Source organism: Anabas testudineus, chromosome 21 (assembly GCF_900324465.2).
Source record: "Anabas testudineus chromosome 21, fAnaTes1.2, whole genome shotgun sequence".
In the NCBI taxonomy this organism is placed as follows: Eukaryota; Metazoa; Chordata; class Actinopteri; order Anabantiformes; family Anabantidae; genus Anabas; species Anabas testudineus.
The window spans coordinates 10,867,321-10,887,082 of record NC_046629.1 but is presented as its reverse complement, the minus strand read 5'-3'; the positions used below and the strand labels follow the sequence as shown (position 1 = coordinate 10,887,082).

The 19,762-nt window shown below is 41.3% G+C and overlaps 1 protein-coding gene across 2 annotated transcripts; it reads left to right on the top strand.

Moving 5' to 3' along the window:
• Positions 1-1,122: 1,122 nt before the first annotated feature.
• Positions 1,123-18,641, top strand: dop1b (DOP1 leucine zipper like protein B). 2 transcript variants are annotated; one of them, XM_026376088.1, is made up of 38 exons: positions 1,123-1,331; positions 4,120-4,297; positions 4,823-5,004; positions 5,091-5,261; positions 5,470-5,659; positions 5,812-5,910; positions 6,462-6,585; positions 6,689-6,798; positions 7,074-7,185; positions 7,283-7,403; positions 7,516-7,635; positions 7,862-7,970; positions 8,254-8,490; positions 8,584-8,888; positions 8,997-9,400; positions 9,504-9,775; positions 9,859-10,011; positions 10,141-10,241; positions 10,572-10,762; positions 10,879-12,475; positions 12,637-12,736; positions 12,850-13,041; positions 13,208-13,330; positions 13,419-13,553; positions 13,639-13,694; positions 13,794-13,898; positions 14,040-14,106; positions 14,220-14,379; positions 15,219-15,301; positions 15,392-15,501; positions 15,576-15,725; positions 15,927-15,988; positions 16,156-16,245; positions 16,408-16,544; positions 16,633-16,688; positions 16,767-16,910; positions 17,033-17,165; positions 17,447-18,641. In XM_026376088.1, the coding sequence occupies exons 2-38, from the start codon at positions 4,160-4,162 to the stop codon at positions 17,702-17,704; spliced, it is 6,897 nt and encodes a 2,298-aa protein (XP_026231873.1). In that variant the 5' UTR covers positions 1,123-1,331; positions 4,120-4,159; the 3' UTR covers positions 17,705-18,641. The 2 variants fall into 2 exon arrangements, with proteins under 2 accessions (XP_026231873.1, XP_026231872.1); XM_026376087.1 differs by having other exon boundaries at positions 1,124-1,331; positions 16,117-16,245.
• The last annotated feature ends 1,121 nt before the right edge of the window (positions 18,642-19,762 follow it).

Below are 19,762 nucleotides of genomic sequence, written 5' to 3'. Positions count from 1 at the left end.
GGCTTTCAATCCAAGATTTTTTTACGTTGTTCTTGGTTAAAATACCCACCAGTATATGATATAATTCAAAATTAGCACCATATGATATTAAATTATAATAAAGAATGTAAAAACTTCTAGCATCACACATTCTCTAAACCCTGAAATCCTAGTACTAGAAGTACTGCTACCAGTATTGGACCTAAAATTGCAGCTTCAATGGGCCACTATATAGTTTATTAAATATGCACCTTTTCAGATTAAGATAAATCTAAATAACTGACGTTGAGAAAGGTTTTTATTGCGTGTAAAATTATATCTAAAACTATTGTAAACTACAATGTACATTATATAAATATAATATAGATTCATAGTTTTTCTTGTCAGTCTTAAAATTAAAGTCAAGTGCTCATATAAATACTGATTAAGCTTTTGTATGCAGTAATTATTATTCCTATGAAGTGTCATGAATTCCTTACAGTGAATGTGATGGAGAACAATATCCACAGTTACTTGTTTAACTGTATTAAAATGTGAGGAGTCTGAGTTTTGTGTTGTCCACAGTTAAAGTATTAAAGGGTCAATTTGGGTCCGTGAACCGATTTGAAACTGTCGTTTGTGTTTAAATAAAATATGCAATACATCTGGACAGTGGCTGCCCCCCCCTCCAGCTTATGGAAGCATCTTTTAGGCCTTCATTAACTGGATTAGTGCAGGTTACAACAAGCAAAACCTGCTATAAGCTATTGTTTTGAGGCAAAACTGCGAACCGGTCTTTTGAGTAATTCTATTTCATGGTTAATATCTGTATCTACAGTAAATATATATACTGAATATAGCAGCCTGCATGGAGCAGCTCCCTGAATATCTGACAGTGAGGTGAGAGGTTTGTAAACACGGCACATCCTGGACTGTACCAAAACCAGAGGGCGGTGAGCTCGCGGTAAGTCTATTTCCATTTAATAGCTGTGAAAATAGAAACTGGATTCCTTTTGCTGTGGGTAATACCGAGCGAGAGCGTTTTGTGTAAATATTTTCAAACCACACTACGAAGACAGACGCCTCCTTTACTCTTTAAAATGCCTCCGCCCCACCCCTCCTCAGCGCGGAAGTGAACCCGCCCGGCTCTGAATCAGCTGAGTTTGAGGATCCCGCCCCGCTGCGACTGTCACCCCTGGCGCTCTGGGGATGTTTGGAGACTCTCTCACACACACACGGACGCACCGTGAGGACAAATACCGGGTTTGCTACGCCTTCTGCCGGGGCTGCGTTACCGCGAAAGGTGCACCATGAGGCCCGGGATGTGGCTTTGAAACGAGCTGGTTCCGGTTCATCCTGGTCTTGTCTCTCTGGTGAGTCATTGATGCACCTGATAGCTAGCTAATCTCGTTAACAGCAATGCAGTCTGCTTTAACGCCATTGTTCCGTGATGTGTTCATTTAATTCCTTTATTTACTCTGACAGAATAAACAATTTAATCTTTACGGATAAATGTGTGTGAAGTTAGGTTTTTTATTAGCTAGCTATTGTCCTGTGTTATCCTGTAGTTCAGGTGTAGGCTTCACAACAATGTGCATTAGCTAACACGGTTTCGCAAGCATATGTGTCTGACTAAAGCAATAACCTTTTAGCCTTTTGCTGTTTTTCAGTCACACATTTTATCACCCCGTGTGATCTGTGGTCATGCAGTTACATAATATTCATCAGATGTAGGCTCCACTGATGCTACAGCACAGGCCAAAACCTGCTGCAGCCAGCTATTATTTGGCAACTGTTGATGTTGTAAGCACTGTCTTCCTATCTGTTATCTCACAGCTAAACACAGTCCCATTAAGCCTGTTGTAATGGTGGTGTCAGTCAGGTGACACAGTCCATAAGCGGGGCTTGCTGTGTGTCCACCCTGAAAGCACACACTCCACTGCCCAGCAGCAGCCTGCAGAAATGCATGCTTTTATCTCACTTGCTGTTTTGCTGAGACATACAATGAGGAAGTGAGAATGTGCATTTAGTTCTGTCCGGCCTTCGAAATAAATTTGATTATCTAGTTGTCACTGGATATTAAGAGGTTTACGACCCACATTTGTTTGATTTTTGCAAACTCCTGGTATGCAGATAGAAAAATAGCAGGTAGAAACATTTCAAATAGGTTTGTGTAAAGAAATCGTCGCGTTATTGAGGAATGTTTGGCATTTAGACAAATTCATCTTTGACCTTTTCTTAATGAACTCATCAAATTAATATCAGGGCTGTCACAGTGGGTAAACACACATCGCAAAGTGTATCTACCAACCAGGATTTTACAATGATGGGTCACAAGCCCTTCATGTGACTTGTATTGGTAAGAAGTGTTTTATGCTTGGTTAGTTTGCTTTGTGGACTTTGTGGACATTTTAACAGTTTAAAGTGACAATACCCATAAAATAAATCTCCCAAAATAAATAAACTCCAGGCCCTGACCACTGACAAGCAAGTGGTTCTTTATTTTATCACATATGTTTCAATATTGTCATGTATTACAATCGGCTCAGAAGCACTATTTACAAGGAACTGACTAACTGAGTTTTCACCTGTAAAATGTTTTGCTTGGTTAATTTAAGTTTCAGGAGACCTTTATAAAAATTAATCTATTGTTAACGCTCCACATGGCTGCTGCCTTGACTGATGAGTAACATAAGATGCTGCCTTGTAGCAGGTTAATGGATGTTTGTGGAGTTTGAGGATCATTGATGATTTTCTTTCTGTCAATGTGCAATAATCCATCAGCAAGTGAGAAGAAAAATGCTCCATCCATCACTCATCCATCCATCAGTGTAATTGTTCACTCATTTTATTTGTTATGCCCTCAATTTCCTCGCTCCCTTTTCACCTCCTTATGTGTTTTCTCAACAAGAAACAAATCCCTTTCATTCCCATGGGTCTAGAACTGGGTTAGTGTTTATTTTCAGTTTTTTACTTTATTGTTGTTCTAAAGGTCAGCTTTAGGCAGTGTGTTGCACCAATTACCACTTATTTCCTTTCACAATTAATTTTTTTCAGATTTACTGAGTGATTGTTGAGTCTGTTTAAAAAATACCCATGGCAAGTTATTACACCCTGAACTCTTGTCTTCAAATTTGATTGTTTTGAAAGCAACAATGAACCTACTGTATAGTATTCAGTGTTTAAAGATATGAGAGTGCATTTAAATAAATTTCATTCAAATTTAATTTTTGCATCAAAATACAAAGAACGTAACCTGTTAACTTCAGACCCTGACCAGCAGATATTTCTGTCAATCACTTGTGCTTTTCAGCACTCATGCCCTATCACCATCCCCAGCACGTGTTGTTGGGCTTGTCCACGATGGTAAAACCCCTCTGAGCTCAGCTGCAGGGAGACCAGATGTCTGTGCTCCTCTAATCCATTCTTCTTGCTCCCCCGCCCATCTCTGCTTCGCTGTATTCAAGTACACTGCATGATCATGCATCACTGTGTTTGTCATGTGTATGAAATCTAGATTACACTATTACACTTACACTATTTTTAGAAGTTGGTTATTTTGTTAAGTTTTTTTTGCCTGTGTAGCCTAAAAAATACATTTTCTTTCCTTTTAAAGCTGCATTAATTCATATTGTGAGCAAATTAGAAAAAAATAGTAAATAGTGGACTTTATAATTCCAAATGAATGATAATGTCACTGTTAAATAATGCCACTATGTGCTGTCGTCTTTGACATAACACCTTTACATGTTAATCTTATGTCAGTTTTGCCCTAATTTTGCCCCAAAGAGGCTGTAAAATCACTTAATGCAGCTAAAAATTTCACTGTGTGCATAAGATAGAAATAATCTGTATCTCTCTGCATGTTTGTCCAGCCCAGAACTTGTTTTTGTCTGGAAGTGCTCACAGAGCCACGCAGTTTGTGTTAGCACTCCTTCCTTCTGAGTGAGAGACAGGTCAGTCAGGCAAACACTGAGTCGTTATGAATGAGGATATTTGTCTCCTTTACCTCCGAGCCTGTGTATGTCAGTGAACAGAGATAATTGGCTAATTTTATTTGCCATGAACAAGCCGCAGTGGCTATCTAGCAGGTTGCAGACCATAGCAGAACTGATTCTTCTTTTTGTCTCAGAAGTTTTTCTTTCTCTGCTCTTTTTGTAGACATATTGTGCTGAACATGCTGGGATCAGACTGATATATCATGGATCCTGAGGAGTTGGAGCTGCAGAATGACTACCGCTACCGTAACTATGCGGCAGTCATTGAGAAAGCGCTGCGAAACTTTGAGTCTTCGAGTGAGTGGGCAGATCTTATCTCTTCCCTGGGAAAGCTTAATAAGGTACAGTATGATGCACATACAAACACTGTAGCTTCTAATGATTCTCTCATTTCTGTTTCTTGTGCATTACCTATGTAGCATTTACAGTTTTAAGCTCTTCTCTTATAGTCTCGATACCTGCAGGTGTCGGTTTCTTGGCTGCTGTGCATGTTTCAGTTCTCTGTACATATGAGGAAGTTCTTGCTTCTCCACGAGATACTCTGTGTACCATATTGCTCAAGTCTTTGGGCCATTTATTTTGGCCAGCGAATGCGTCACTTTCTTTTTTGACTTTCAGAGCAGATGTTTACTTTGGAGTGTCTGTGTGCATTGATGAACAAAAAATGGCCCTTAAGGTGCATGGAGAATGTGAGAGAGAGAAGTTTAGTCTGATAAACATGAAACTGTGGTGGAGCTATATACACAAACTTCTTTTCCTCTTTTTTGGTTCATTTTTTGTACAGTGTTTCCAGATTCCCACTCACTGTATTACCTTCTTTGTGTAATAACCAGTCTAGCTCATCCTTATATGTCTATTTCTGTCAGGCCCTGCAGAGCAACCTCCGCTACTCTCTTCTGCCCAAGAGGCTCATCATAGGGAAACGTCTCGCTCAGTGCCTACACCCGGCCCTGCCCAGTGGAGTACACCTCAAGGCTCTGGAGACATACGAGGTCATCTTCAAAATCATAGGAACTAAATGGCTGGCCAAGGATCTGTTCATTTACAGGTAGAGACACTGGCCTAAAACTGTCACTGGCCTGATTATAAGTGCATTGTTTCATCTGAATCAATATGTGTGTGTCTGGTTTTTAGCTCAGGATTGTTTCCACTGTTGAGCCATGCAGCCATGGCAGTAAAGCCTGTGCTGCTGACGCTGTATGAGCGATACTATCTGCCTCTGCAGAGGGCTTTGCTTCCCAGTCTTCAGGCCTTCATAACTGGACTCCTGCCAGGCCTCGAGGAGGGGCTGGAGGTTTACGACAGGTAGACTGCTGACACTGGTGTTGTCATTTTAAACTGTTCTCATTTCTTAATTTATAGGCCTAAGTCTTAATTACTCTATTCTGTAATTTATTTTGTGTATTTAATAGCCAGTCTGCTACTCAGAAATATGGTTTTATCATTGGACATATCATTTAATATGACACTGACCTCTCTTCATTTTGTCCTTTATCTCTCTCCTACTGTCCAGGACTGATGCTTTGCTGGTCAAGTTGTCACTGCTGGTGGGTCAGCAGGTCTTCTATGGTGCTCTGTGGGGCAGCATGCTGGTCAGCCCCATGGTGCGGCTGCCTGCCTCTGTCTTTATAGTGACTCACTTTGACCGCATGGTGTCCCTTCGCCAGCAAACACACATGCTAGGCTACGACCACCGCCTAGTGGTGAGTGCCTATCTGTGTGTTAGTGCGCACAGGTGTACAGCCCACATCTGAACATGTTTACTAAAGAGATGTTTTTTTCCCAATTCTGGACACATTTCACCTTAGTTTTTCCATGTCTCAGTTTAGTTCTACTGTCTCTGTTTGAACTCCAGGTGAAGTCAGTATGTCTTTGTCTGCAAGATTCAAATGTCCTGGTGCAGAGGAACATGCTTGAAATCCTGCTCTATTTTTTCCCCTTTGCTTCATGTCTGGTAGGTACACACACACAAACTGCTTTGCATTTTCTTCTCAATAGTTAGGTTGAGATTATCAGGTTAAAACTGGGATTGAACTATTTATTTGGTGAGTTACATTTTATCTTGATCAATAGAAATGAGGGGGGGCAAAACAATCATTATGCAACATTGGGTCCAAAAGCATTTAGCCGTACACAATTGTTGGAAAAAATCAACAGTGAATAAAATGTTTTGAGCATCACAAACGGATCCATTCAGTGTGACAGCATCATAGTCATATGATTGTTTTATTTTATAGCATTCTTCTGTGCAGGGAGCCAACAGGAAGTCAGTCAGCTTCTCCCTTATAAAAGCCAGGATATTATCCGCTATTTATGATACTGTTAGTCGTATACTGAGTTGGCTATAAAACCTGTTATCAGCAGCAGGTGTAACCAAGGCTTTGTTGGATCACTTTTATGGTGAAAATATTGTGAATTGATTTTACAAGCAAGTCTATTTTTAAACTCTGACTTTCTTTCCTCTTGTTCCTCTGCTGATTGTCACACTGTGTGTTCTTGGTTTAGGACCCGGTAGAGGCTTGTATTGCTATGAGTGCCGAAGACATGGCTACAGTAGTGTCGGCAGCTTCACTTACACTACTTCGCAGAGATATGTCCCTTAACAGACGTCTCTACGCCTGGCTGTTAGGTGCTAATCATTAAAATACAAGACAGAGTTTGGTTACTGTTACCAGTTACTGGTTCTGTCAGTTTATGTGCTAATGTTTGACTTCTTATGTGTGTCATTTCAGGCACAAACATAAAAGGAGAAATGGTCGCACCACATCCCACTTTATCTACCACCATAGAGGAACACATGTCTTTCTACTTCAACACCTACTCTAGAGATTTCCTTGTACAGGTGACTGTCTTCTGTGTTAGTGCACAGATGCACAACAGACATTTTGAGACATATGCTGTTGTTGGTCTTCATCTAGCTTGGGTGTCTTAAAGTAGTAAAATCCAAAACTTCAAAACTCTCTATTAGCATATTTTTTTTAGAATATCTAACTAAACCATGTTAAATGTCAAAAAGAAACTTCTTCTTTAGGGATTTTTGGTTAAATGTTTCTGTTTAAACTGTGTGCTAAGACGTGTTTGTCTTCCTCTTATTCTCAACTATTTGTTTCACTTCAGGCTCTGATTAACATCCTCAAACAGAAGGATGTGGAAAGTGATCCAGAGAATGTGATTGGATATCTCAAGCCCTTTCGCATTATCATCAGTCTGCTGGATAAACCAGAGATAGGTAGGCAGCACAGTACACAAGCACATCAATTTACATAACCCTTCACTCTTTGTTCTAGGCCCGTTTTACTGTGTTAATGACTGATGTTACTGCTCAGGTCCAGCTGTCTTGAACAGTGTGTTGCTGGAGGTGGTTCGAGCCTTCTACAGCTACTGTCGGGAGATGCTGGGGGAGGAAACCATCGCTAGCTCAGGGCTCTCAAGCAACCAACTAGCCAGGTGACCATGAAGGATGATGTACACATGTTCAATGTTGAATTCATATTTGGCTGAGCTACTACAAACAGTAACATTAATACAGATGGTGTTATTGTCGCATTTTCTTATACAGCAAGATAAAAGAGAATAAAAATGCTTCAGAGATTATCAAGACGGTGAATATGCTTGTGAGCTCCATGAACAGTGAATACCTATGGGAGTACATGACTCAATGCTTCTGCTCTTCTCTCAGGTATGGCAGACATGACAGAATGTGTTTACCTTTAAAATGTAAACCTGTTGGGTGCTCACTCTACAATATGTAGTGTTGACAGAAAATGCAAGAATATAATTACAGTTCAGCATTCATTCATTCAAAGTATAGTAGAGCTTATTACAGAAATAATAGTAAAGAAAGGCAAAAGCTGAAAAGTTACAAGCTAAAAAAAAGGATCATTTTATTTTGTCTTTCTCTATAGTGACAAAAACAATCCACCAACGTCTCCTCACAAGGACGGCAGTCATCATGCTCCCTCTGTCACAGAGATGTCCAGTCTCATCATTTTCCTACTAGATGTCCTTCCTCTGGTAAATTACACATCCATAGTTTTCTTATGAATACCAATTGCAGTGAAGCTTTAGATATGAGGCAGAGAGATATTTATTTCTATGTTCAGGTTCAGAACAACAGCTAATAAGTTGGAGCTAGTCACAGAGTTGGCAAGTTTGATCTCCTGTTCCTCCTATCCACCACATACCATATTTAAATAAATACGGACAGTTATTCTACAATATATGACTCAAGTCTGACACACACACACAGAAAAAAAACTATACGCAGCATCTTCTACTTGACTGTTTTTATCCACAGGAGCTCCATGCTGACATCCCATCCCAGTTTCTCCCGGAGATGCTGGGAATTATGCTGCGGACCATGCACAGCCACATGGACTCTGTTAGCCTGGAGGATGTCACACAGGGCCTGCGCGCCTGCTTCAAAGTCCTGAGTAAGATCCAAATGCCTGTGGCTTATATGGACATTGAGGCAAAGGCACAAACAGAGGAGGTGGAAACACAGACACCAGGGGAGGAAGATGAAAAATCTCAGGTTGGGAATTTTACAGTATCTGTCATTGTGTTTTTTTTTTTATACATTTTGCAAGTTTGACTGTGGCTCATCAGAAAATGATAATTTGTGTAGGATGTCGAAAAGGAGGGAGAGAAAGATGGCGGCATCGATCAGGTTATTGGTTGTGATGGAAATGAAGAGCTGAACAGAAATGGAGGAGATGAGGCAGAGCCTGCGAATGGTGTATATCCAGCACTCAGGTCTGAAGACAGCGGATTGGGGATCAGCGCCTCGCCATCAGAGCAGCATCTCCCACCAGGAATGGGGGCTGAGGAAAATGGAATTTGCAAAGAAGGTGAGAGAGTCTGGAGGAGGGGAGGCAGCATAGACACAATGACTCAGTGTCTACAGGATATCCTGGCCTTCATAAGCACAAGGTAAAATATTGAGCTGTTGTCATATCCATTATATTCTAAATTAACTTCTTTAAAGCACACTTTTATTCATTGTAATTTGTTAATATTTCCACTCCTGCCATGTTTCAGATACCTGTTGGTGCAGGTGGAGGATGTCAGGGAACCAGAGGAAAGACTCACGCCTGATCTAACAGTCACTTCTGTGGATCAGAAGACGTTGTTGGCAAATCTAGGGGGGCGTGAAATTAAAGACAAACTGACTGAACTGTTCACACCAAACAAACTTAAAGCCCGACCTTTATCTGACTCCCAGCTCTCAGTATCCCCCACCAAAAAGACAAAGGCACGTGGGCATGTAGGATGTCTGGACTGGGCAGCAGGCTACATGCCACGTGGCAAAGCAGAGATCTCAGAAGCCTGTCGACAGGCCTTCACCGCCACCTGTCACCTGTTGCTCGAATGCACCACTTTTCCCATCTACCTAAGTGAAGAGGAGACTCTGGCTCTCCACACAGACATGTTTGGTCACACAGGTCAGCACACAATGGATTATGTTCAGACCACTGAGTTTATACTACTGTCAGCTGCACGATTTAACCAGCAAAGAAGTGATTAAAATGTTTTTGTTTTTCTCAGGCAGTGAAGTGGACAGCTTGCCTCTGTGGCTGAGGTCCTTGATGACGCTGTGCTGCTTGTCCAGAGACTATAACATTCAACACACAGCAGTGGCCTGCCTCTTGGAGCTAATCAACCACTCTCAGTCCTTAGCACTGGTCATTCAGGACAAGCACAGACGCTACCAGACATCTGACTCCAACCCTCTGAGTGGTCGCCTGCAGATGGTCACTGTGCCTCCTATCTACCCCGCCTTGCTACGTGCTATAGAAGAGGGCACAGATTTCTATCAGGTTAGGTTATAAAAAGGAAAATACTTTAGGTTTACTATAATTGTGGCATTTTATGATTTTTCCAATTTTGTGCTGTGACCCAGAGGGTGTCCCAGGTACTGTGGAGCCAGCTGGACGTGGAGCGGCGAGAGCAGCACATTTCCTGTGTGGAGCTCTTTTACAGGCTTCATTGTTTGGCTCCATCAGTGTCTATCTGTGAAGACATTATCTGCCAGGCGCTACTGCACAAAGACAAGGTGAGTATGCTGGCACACTTTTAGTTTTTCCACTATCTTCTAGATGGGTCTGTTTAAATAGGACACAATAACAGACCTGCAAACAAATTAAAGTAAGTCGAAAGTTTCCCCTGTGTTTGTCTGACCTAGGCTGTTAGACTAGAAGCTCAACACCGCTTCACAGTGTTGTGGCACCTGACCCGGGAGATCCAAAACAACAGGACCATGTCGCTCAATCGCTCCTTTGATCGGTTAGTACATCCTTGAAAAGCAGTGTGTTGATAAGACGAATTAAAGATAGTTATTAGATATTAATGCACGCAACTTAAATGAATATTTGTTTTATGAAAGTTTACATCTTCTGCATTTAAATTACTAGTGCTAGTGTGCTACACAACACATTTATATGTTGATATAAAGCAGGTGTTCTACGAAGGTCACTGAAAAGGGAAAAACCTCTTTCAGTTTAGGTAAAAGCCTGTGGTTACCTTCTGCAGTAACCTTTTGTTTGCCCCACAAGTCTTATAGTAGTCTGTTGTTTCTGTATTTATTAAAATTATAAATTTTATTATATTCCTCAGCTCTTTGTGTGTTGTGGTGGACAGTCTGAGCTGTACCGATGGCTCAATAAGTGCAGCTGCTCGGTGCTGGCTTGTCAGGGCTCTGTCCCTCAATGACGTCATTCGAATCCTGGAACCTATTCTATTGTTACTGCTTCATCCCTCCACTCAGCACTGCTCTATTCAGAGCATCAAACAAAATCTCACTGCTGGTAAGTGTCTTTCACAGTATGTTTGGTGCATGTTTGCTTTGGAATAATTAACTTTGGTTTGATTGTATGCTTTGCTGGGTGTGTTTTACCACCATGAACTTGTCTTTGTTTTCAAGGTAACCTCAAGGTTCTAAGTAACAGAACTCGAAGCTCAACTAAAACGTCTGATACATCTGCATTTTCCATGGTGACGGAGGTCACAAGCTTAAATTTAATTAACATTGTGGACCGTGAATCTCTGTGGGCAGAGTTAGACAGTGATCCAGAACTGGTTAAACCACCAGACACTTTAGTGGTATCAAGGACGGAGAGTGAAGAGACAGAAGAGGAGGAGGAGGATAGAGTGGGGGAGGAGGAAGAGGCTGAGAGTGAACATACTGAGTCAGCTGACACCAGTGGTCCCCAGGTATCAACAGAGAACTCCAGCTCTGGCTCCATCCCGTCCCACAGCATTGAGGAAGGAGCCATGGTTAACGGCCTGCGGAGGGCAGAGTCTGAGCACACGCAGGTATCTGACTCATTGTCAAGTGAGGACGAAGAGGATTTAGAGCTCGAGGCCATGGCCAGGTCTCGCCTGTTAAAACAGGAGCGCGAGAAGAGAGAGGCCATCGACTCTCTGTTCAGACATGTGTTGTTGTATCCAGTGGCGGGTGGTTGGCGCCATCTGCTCCAAGGCTTGGAGCTTCTAGACAGCCTACTGAGGAGCAGTGCTGAGTGTCCTCTGGTCGATGCTCTCTCCACCACCTCTCTGGACACAAGCTCTGCTGCACATTTAAACCTGGTGTCCAACCTGTTGCAGCGCCACCAACAGGCTCAGGATGGCAAAGGCTTCTATGGCAGCCTGTTGTCCCCGACCTCTTTCCCCTCCACTCCACCATCTTTGCTCATTGAATTGCTGGTATCCTTGTGCCTACGATTCCTGCGCTCTCATTACCCTTCTTATCTCAGCCTGGGTCCACTAGACCTGCAGGGGAACAGGGAGGTCCAGGTGAAGAGTGTGGTGGTGCTGACCCGGATGGTGAGCCAGCTTGGCTGCATTGCACGTGGACAGGAAGGCAATGGGGCCAGTCTGGAGCCAATCCGCAAACTCCTGTCAGGATGTAAAGTGCAGCAATATGCTCTGCTTACACTTTCTGCATCCATGTATGTCTGCCAGAGGGGAACAGACAAGGGACCACACAGGAGTTTGGAGCTACTTGACGAACAGGGAGGCCTGTCAGAGGAGAGCCTGGTGAATCTTGGAACAGGAGGGGGGCAGGAGCAATACCCCTTACAAATGGAATTACTTAAACTCCTTGAGGCTCTCATAGCCCTGGAGTACCACGTCTGGCCTCGAGGAGTTGTCTCTTCAAATGGGTCCAGTGGAGCATCTGGCCAGCCTGGGGAGCCCCGTGAATCCCCCACCGCCAGCTCCCCCCTCGCTCGTGAATGGCAAACTGCAGTACTTTTCCAGCAGTCCATCAAGGCAGCCCAGTATGTTCAAAGCCATCCCATCACAGCCCAAGGAATGTTTGTCTCTGCTGCAGCCAGGGCTCTGCACCCACAGTACGGCTATGCCATGCACCCACACTGGGTGTCACTGCTGTGCTCCTCCCTGCCGTACTTGGGACGCTCTTTAGGCATCATTGTGACTCCAGTCATCAGTCAGATCTGCAGGAACTTAGACGAGCTAGTCAAACTTTACGAGCATGATGGTGGAAAGACAAATCAGAGGTACTACTAAAAAACACAGGTTCTCACTTACTTTACAGACGCTATATTTACAGATGTACAATCTTCCCTGCTTTGATATTTTAACATTTAAACAGGAGGTTTGTTGTTTTACTGCGTAAACACTATTATGTGCTGATTAAGATATGTTTGTGTCTGATCAGCCTGAGTGGTAGGAGGGAGAACATCGCGCCTGACTACCCTCTGACTCTACTAGAAGGCCTGACCACCATTACACATTATTGTCTACTGGAAAACAAGAGGGTTAGGAATGAGCACATAACACACACACACACACACACACACACACACACACACAATCTATGATCACATCCGTGGTAAACTGAATGCTCATTTCCTTTCTCTTTCTCTGTCAGTCTCTAGTTGCCTGTGATCCTGTGGATGTCCGTAATGCACGCAATGCAGTAATTGAGGCACTACCGCATATGCTCAGCAGTATGGCATTGTTGTGGGGTGTAGTCACAAGGGAAGAATTTCAGAGGCGGGCATCTGACTCTGCTCAGAGCAGCAGACACACTTCTACCTCTGTGTATTTTAAAAGCACCAAGGTATATGTAGCAAACATGCATTCTTCTTCATGTCTGCAATTAAACAATTAATTAATGCTGAATGTGTTTTTTGGTCTTGAAACATGTTTACATATTCCCTTATATTTAGCTATGTGAATTTCTTATTATGGAAAACTGTATACATTTATGTTGTATCCATGTGTAGATCCTACGGCAACGAATACTGGAGTTTCTAGTACCTCTAACTAGGCAGTATGGGGTTCAGCTCATGGCTTCACTTGGAGCCGTGTGGAGCAACAGGAAGAATAAAAGGAGACATAGAAACAAAGTAAGAGCTTCAGTGAATGGGTGCATTTACATCTAAGTCACCGATTGGCTTTAGAATGGTTGTTGGCATAAACACTTGTCTTCTTTAGGTTTTACCTGTAGCCAGTGAGTCTCGTCTAACCATTGTGGATCTGGTGAAATCACTGAATACCTTGCACACAGAAACCATCCTGCAGTTGGTTAAAGAGGTGGTAAAAAAACCACATCAGATCAAAGGAGAACAGGTATAATTACGCACATGCACAGACAGATATATAACAATATTCTAGAAATGTTTTTTGTAAGATTGTCCACCTTTCTGTCCACCAGAAGTCAACGCTGGTAGACATCCCTATGTTACAGTTCAGCTACGCCTATATACAGAGGTAAATGGGGAAAGCACGGTACAAGTCCAAACACTGAGTTTAATACATCCATTCTACAAATGCTTTTCTTTTTTTGATAACCTCTGTTTGTGTGGTTAGTATTTCAGCCCAGGCACTGCAGGAAAATGTTGCTCCTCTCCTCAGTCTGTTGCGTGAGTCTGTTCAGCTCAACTTGGCCCCACCTGGACACTTCTTACTGCTAGGGTAAGTTCTACACGTTCAGTACTTACTCTATACTCCGATTAGCAGTAATAATAATGCTTCTGCTGTATATTACTGTTATTTTTTCCTCTTGTATACATTTGTTAATTTGGAAAATATAACATCCAGTTATCTGTCTTTTAGAATCCTGAATGACTTCGTCAATAGGCTCCCCAACATGGACAATAAGAAGGACTCTCGAGATTTACAGGTAAGATGCATGATGATTTGCTAGTCGTAGAAATCAAAAAGCTCTTGATTGAGACATGCATGTAAAATACTGTTGTCATATTAATAATAAAAGTATCATTATATTATTATCAGGAGGTGACTCAGCGGATCCTTGAGTCAGTAGGTGGGATTGCAGGTTCATCTCTGGAGCAGACCAGTTGGCTTAGCCGCAGCCTTGAGGTCAAAGTGCAGCCACAGGTGTGCCAGGAAGCAGATGAACCTGATGAAGCAGACATGGATGGTGATCATCATGGTAACTTTAGATACTTGAATACATTCATGCACAGCCAGCTTGTGCACTTCTAACTTACTTGGTTTGTGTCTACGTATACCAGAGAGACATAAATATACAAAGGTGACCTAAAAGGTGATTAATAAGGGACCTTTAATATATTCCTCTGTCAGACTGGACAAAGTTGTGCCTACAAAGCACTGCTGTTGCCATGGAAACACTGCTCCTTCTACAGTACACCTGAGTTTAGTATTCTTTTTAAATTCAACCTAAGACTAGAGGTCTAGCTCTGTATCCATGGAAACCCAAGTGTTGCAGTAACCACAGGTACCACCTGGAAGCAGTGTTAATAAGTGATAACACTGGTAGATATGCAGTTAGCAGATTTTAACTTGTAAATATGCAGAAGGGCTTATTTCAAAATAAAATAATTATTCTGTATAAACACAGTGACAGTCAACAGGTTAAAGGAAAACTATGATCTAAATGACAAGAGGAAAAGATTGAATTCACTTTGAAAGAAAATTTATTACTGGGCTCAAATCACAAGAGCTTCAACTGCAATGACTGACTAGTTTTTAAGTAAGAGCAGTCACTGAAGTGGTATCCGTATTTAGATCTATGGAAACTACAGACCTGAAAGATGTTCATGCTATGATTAAACATGTCTGTTCTGATCATACATTGACATCTCTGTTGCTCTCTCTGAACCTTAAAACAAACATCTTTGCTACGCATGCTGATCACAGCCCCGAGATGCCTCTTAGGGTAGCTAGCATAAAGAATATACTAGAATCATTCATCGCTTGATAGCAGTCACATGTGAACTCACTCTCTTTCTCTTCTTATCCCCCGGTCAGAGTCAGTGGCTCAAGCTAGCACCATGGTTTCTTCTTCGGCTCCTTCAGTGTACAGTGTGCAAGCTCTGGTACTCCTAGCTGAGGTAGAACTCTATGTTTTCTTATTCATGTTGTCTGAGTGAGTGAATAAACCTTTGGGAATATCTTCTTTAACACACCGTTTTCTTTTGCAGGTCCTGGCACCACTTTTGGACATGGTATATCGCAGTGATGAGAAGGAGAAAGCAGTTCCCCTCATTTCTCGACTCATGTACTATGTCTTTCCCTACCTGAAGAACCACAGGTAACCATTGTATGACTTAACTTTGATCTTTGATCTTATTAGAGTCCCTCTAACTATCTCTGTCTCCCCTCTAGTGCCTACAACATGCCCAGCTTTGAAGCGGGCGCTCAGCTGCTGAGCAGTCTGAGTGGGTATGCCTACACCAAAAGGGCCTGGAAGAAAGAGGTGTTCGAGCTCTTTATGGACCCCCTCTTCTTCACCATGGATGCATCCTGTGCACCCAGGTGAGTTTGTTTGTTGGATTAGAATTTATTTCAAGGTAATCAATCATCACTCTAAACTTATGAAAAAGTGTTTTATTATTTTGCTTGAATTTAGATGAAAATTAAAGTATGTTTGTCTGTGTATTTATTATATTACGTAAAAAAAATTATAAACCACCATTATCTAATGCCCGCTGCTTTGCTGCCCTGTGTTTCCTGTAGTTGGAAGTCCATTATTGACCACCTGCTGACTCATGAGAAGACCATGTTTAAAGACCTCATGAGTGAGTACAGCCTCTTGGACATGAGCTCAGCTAATTTGTCACTGGATATGTAAGAAGAAAAAAATGTCTTTTGACAGAGATGTTTTAGATTATTTGCTTTCTCAAACCATTGTTTTTTGGTGCTGTAGGCATGCAGAGTGGCTCCCTCAAACTGTTTTCTAATGTAGACCAGAAACCAATGCTGCTGAAGCGCCAGGCATTTGCCATGTTCAGTGGAGAACTCGACCAGTATCATCTCTATCTGCCACTAATCCAAGGTTTCGTTCTGTTACTCAGTATTTATGTAGAGTTTTGTGTAGTTATTTGCTTTATCTCATTATGTTATTTGGAGGAAAAACGGATAACTAAACATAAGCAGACAATAAACAGATTAGAATTTACTGTTGTTTGATGAATATATCACTTTTAACCCATTTTAGAACGTCTCACTGAGGCTTTACGCATGAACCCCAGCCCTGCTGTCTCAGCCCAGATGTTCTTGATGTTTCGTGTTCTCTTGTTGCGAATTTCATCCCAGCACCTGACATCTCTTTGGCCAATTATGGTCACCGAACTGGTAATATCTCATCCTCAAACAGTCTGTGCTAATGAACTATACTGGTTTAACTATGGTAATGTAATTTCTTTTTTAACTTGTTTTTCAGATCCGCATATTTGTGCGTCTAGAGAAAGCTTTACAGACTGATAAAGACGTCTCAAAGTAAGTTTATTGACTTTTATTGACATTCCTTTTTCAGTGACACTTCGGTGTTTTCCTAAATTCTTGTGTACCACCTAGGCAAACTAAAGTATTGCGAGGAACCCTTGAAAGAAATGGACCAGTGAATTTCTCTCAGGCAGAGTTGGACATGTACCTGTCAGCCTGCAAGTTTCTGGACACCTCCCTGGCATTTCCTCCAGAAATGATACCAATCTTTCAGATGTAAGAGTTTATTTAGGTCCAAATAACTTATTTTGTAAGAGGTTATGTTATTTGTTTTAAGTTATTTTTCTTTGGGTGTTATTTTCTGCTTAACTATTAAACTCTATGTTCTATATGTGAAGGTATCGCTGGGCATTTGTCCCTGAGGTGGATGTGAACCGCTACGGTGGTCCTGAGACTGCGCTGATAGAGGGCGAGCAGGAATGCACACCACATGTTGTCAGAGTACTGGAGAGGATACAGCAGCGATATGGGGTAAGAGCATACAACAGTAGGAACAATAACCTTCAAACTTACCATTGTTTCCATTGAAAAGTCTGCACTCTTGAATGGTCATTTAGGGAAATGCTTGGAATTACTGTTGGTTATACTGTGATCATGGAAAATTAAATCATCTGAATAAACATAAATAAAATGTAATTAAAGTGAAGCTTTTTGTTAAAGTAAAAAAAAATGAAGGAAAAAAGACTTCAAAAGATGTTGTTTTGTGGAATGACCACATCTCACTCTTGATCATGCCTGTTCTGTTATTTCAGACTCTGAATGGACTGAGTGAGGAATCTTCCACAGACCATTTGGAGTTCCCCCTCCTCACTCAGCGGTTCCTGTCCTCCATCACACAGCTGCTGCCTTTCTTTCGCACCCTTTGCTGTTCCTTCCAGGGCCCTCCCTCCTGCTCCAACTCTATGTCCCACTTCCCAGTAGCAGACTACCCAGCAGCCAGTTCAGACACAGTCCTGAAGAGGCTAGAGCAGATAATTGAAGAAGAGTTCCTGGACTCCATGGAGAGTTAAAAACTCATGAACTAGGTTCCCTTATCATGCTTTGACTTGCAGTCATACAGGTGGAATGCCTTCAGTAGGCACAACCGGTGGCAATGTGGTATTGTGAACTTGGAATTGTTTTAATGTTTTAACTCCTCATAAATCAATGTACCTCTGAGGTGCTTGCACACTGAATCAGTACTGGAAAACCCAAGGGACTTTGTTGTAGTTATTTCAATGGGCTTTGGAGAATGATTGGTACTATTACAGGTATTAATTACTTAGGAAAGCTTCTTCTAACATTTCAATTGCAAAATCTTCACACAATAAGATTGTGTCCTAATGTTTATTCTTTCTGCTTCATATAGTTTTAGATTAGAAAGAATTTACCATTAAACTAGCTACTATCTTAACTTCAGATTATTACCAAGTCATTACAAGGCAATGTACCCTAAAATAACCATATCTCCAACAATGTTTTTTAGTTTGACCCCCAATAGCAGATTTACTGTGAAGGACCTTGTTGAGTATTGTTAATACATTCTTTTGACTTGTTCTTAACTCTGGTTAACCACACCTTCTGTGTACAAGCATACAAACTGTATGACTGTCTGAGAATGTTCTGATTGATTTTCTTCAGGAACATTGTTGTAGAAGTACTTTCTTTGTAGTTATTATGAGACCTTGCAGGCCCTCACTAAATATGTTATGTTTTCTAAGTAAGTTACTGAATGTGATTTGTGTACACCAGAAAGTATTACTGGTTGTACACAATTAAAATATATGCTTGCCATTTTTAGGGTTTAAGGGAAATCAGCCTTTTTTTGGAATTGTTCATTGATAGCTGTCCGTTGTCTTTTCTTCCACGATGCTGAATGTTTATGTAATTTATTTTGGATGTTTAAAGGACAGAGGTCAGATTCTGTATTAACAGAGATGAGACTCAATAAATTAAATATTAAGCCTATATGCTTTGTTTTGACTTTGGGACTGTGGCTACTCTACCAAGAAGTGGGCGGTCAGTCAAAATGACCCCAGCAGCACAACAAACAATCTTTAATGAGGTAAAGAAACAACCTGTGTTCTGAACATCTGTGTTCATCAGTCTACAGTAGGTAAAACATTGAACAAGCAGGGTATCTATGTCAGGACACCACGAAGTAAGCTGCTGCTTATTAAAAAGAACATTGCTGCGCACACCTGAAGTTTGCCAAAGAGCACATTGACATAGCAGTATTGGCAAATGTTTTGTGGACTGATGAAAGTAAGATCAAGTCAACCAGTTATTAATTCTAAGGGTTCACATAGTTTTTCCACTAGCACTATGAGGTTTTTATGTTTTTTTCTCAATAAAGAATTTTTGTGTTAGTATTTTAGGCACATTATTTGTTAATACTCATGACTTAAATGAAGATCAGATCACATATTATGACAAATGAATGCAGAAAACCATGAAATGCCAAAACGGTCACATACTGTTTTTTGCCACTGTATGTGCAGACGGTCAGTTAATAAAATGTACTGACATGGTATATTCCACTGGTGTGGTGCAAACACACTTTTTGTGTTTACTGATTTTAACAATTTTTCCTGGTAAGGTGGTAACCGAGCTGTAAATCCTGGCTGTCAATGGAAAAGAGGAAGGTTCACCTTGGACAGGTCCATGTCCATTACAGGACTGAAACCATTCCCACCTGGACAATTGTCTTTAGGCTTTGGACTGCCCATAGATAATTTCCAGGTTATTTATATAATTACTAAATTTAATTTAATTGCTAAACCATAGACACGTCATAAGTCGGGAGATGATGGGACACTTTAAACATGTGAGAATAGTTTTCACCATTTTAAAAAAAGCATTTTAAACAATGTATTTACTTTTATTCTGAAATTAAACCGGAAGTGGTCGCAGGAGAGCTTAATATTCCATTAAAACGGAGATTTAATATAAACGGAGATATAATAAATTTCTTTAACATTATTATTGTCAACTTTTAATAGATAGCAGTAATATTCAGAGGAAAATGAACCACACACAGTGAGGATCTGAAACAACATGAGCTGAAGAAGACGTGACGTTTTTGACTG